At 57.6% G+C, this 1,220-nt stretch overlaps 1 protein-coding gene across 1 annotated transcript in view; it reads right to left on the bottom strand.

Moving 5' to 3' along the window:
• Positions 1-1,084: 1,084 nt before the first annotated feature.
• The window catches only part of rspo3 (R-spondin 3), a gene marked incomplete at its 3' end in the record, with an annotated part of 98,618 nt that continues 98,482 nt past the window's right edge, over positions 1,085-1,220 (bottom strand). The window contains 1 exon segment of the mRNA XM_084308334.1: positions 1,085-1,160. Coding sequence (XP_084164460.1) covers positions 1,085-1,160 — 76 coding nt within the window.

A 1,220-nucleotide genomic window follows, 5' to 3' on the forward strand; every position in this document is an offset into this window, starting at 1 on the left:
AGGTGGAGGAGGAGGACGAGGAAGAGGAGGACGAGGAGGACGAGGTGGATGAGGAGGAGGAGGTGGAAGAGGGGGAGGAGGAGGTGGGAGGAGGAGGAGGAGGTGGGAGGAGGAGGAGGTGGGAGGAGGAGGAGGAGGAGGAGGAGGTGGAGGTGGAGGTGGAGGTGGAGGAGGAGAAGGAGGAGCGGCTACAGTAAGTGGGAGAGACGAAGTGAAGACGACTGATGGTGAGAAGAACAGAGATGAAGGAGGAGAGAGGAGGGAGTGTGTTGAGGAGGACAGGAGGATACGGACAGGGAAGAGAGGGGGATAAGGAGGAGGACAGGAGAAGATTTTATTTGATTTGCTTTGATTAGGGATCCCCATTAGCTGGTGCGATAGCAACCAGCTAGTCTTCCTGGGATCCACACCCAAAAAACATACAAAAACAATCACTATTGCAAAACAAAATTATTAAACGTCAGTACACACAATGCAGGAGAAGAGAGGGGGATAAGGAGGAGGAGGACAGGAGAAGAGAGGGGGATAAGGAGGAGGAGGACAGGAGAAGAGAGTGGGATAAGGAGGAGGACAGGAGAAGAGAGGGGGATAAGGAGGAGGAGGACAGGAGAAGAGAGGGGGATAAGGAGGAGGAGGACAGGAGAAGAGAGGGGGATAAGGAGGAGGAGGACAGGAGAAGAGAGGGGGATAAGGAGGAGGAGGACAGGAGAAGAGAGGGGGATAAGGAGCGGGGCATACAGAGGATACAGTGATTAGGCGAGGAGAAGGAGGAGGAGTTGAACAGGAATGAAAAGGAGGAGGGAGAGTGATGAAGAGCGAGGGGGGACAGAAGCAGAGGATATAATGTTAGTGATTAGAAGAGGAGGAGGAGGAGGAGGAGGAGGAGGAGGAGGAGGAGGAAGAGGGGTGCAGGGGATTAGCCCGGGCCGCTGGGATCGCTCCACTGGTAGCGTGTGCAGAACGTAAACACAGCGGAGAGAGACGCGTCGGAGCAGCTGGGTAATCACACCGCAGGGGCAGCTGGGTAATCACACCGCCGCTGGGGCAGCTGGGTAATCACACCGCCGCTGGGGCAGCTGGGTAATCACACCGCCGCCGGGGCAGCTGGGTAATCACACCGCCGCCGGGGCAGCTGGGTAATCACACCGCCGCCGGGGCAGCTGGGTAATCACACCCGCCACAGGGGGCAGCTGGGTAATCACACCCGCCACAGGGGCAGC

Source organism: Notolepis coatsorum, assembly GCF_963971535.1.
Source record: "Notolepis coatsorum genome assembly, chromosome: 2".
Classification (NCBI taxonomy): Eukaryota; Metazoa; Chordata; class Actinopteri; order Aulopiformes; family Paralepididae; genus Notolepis; species Notolepis coatsorum.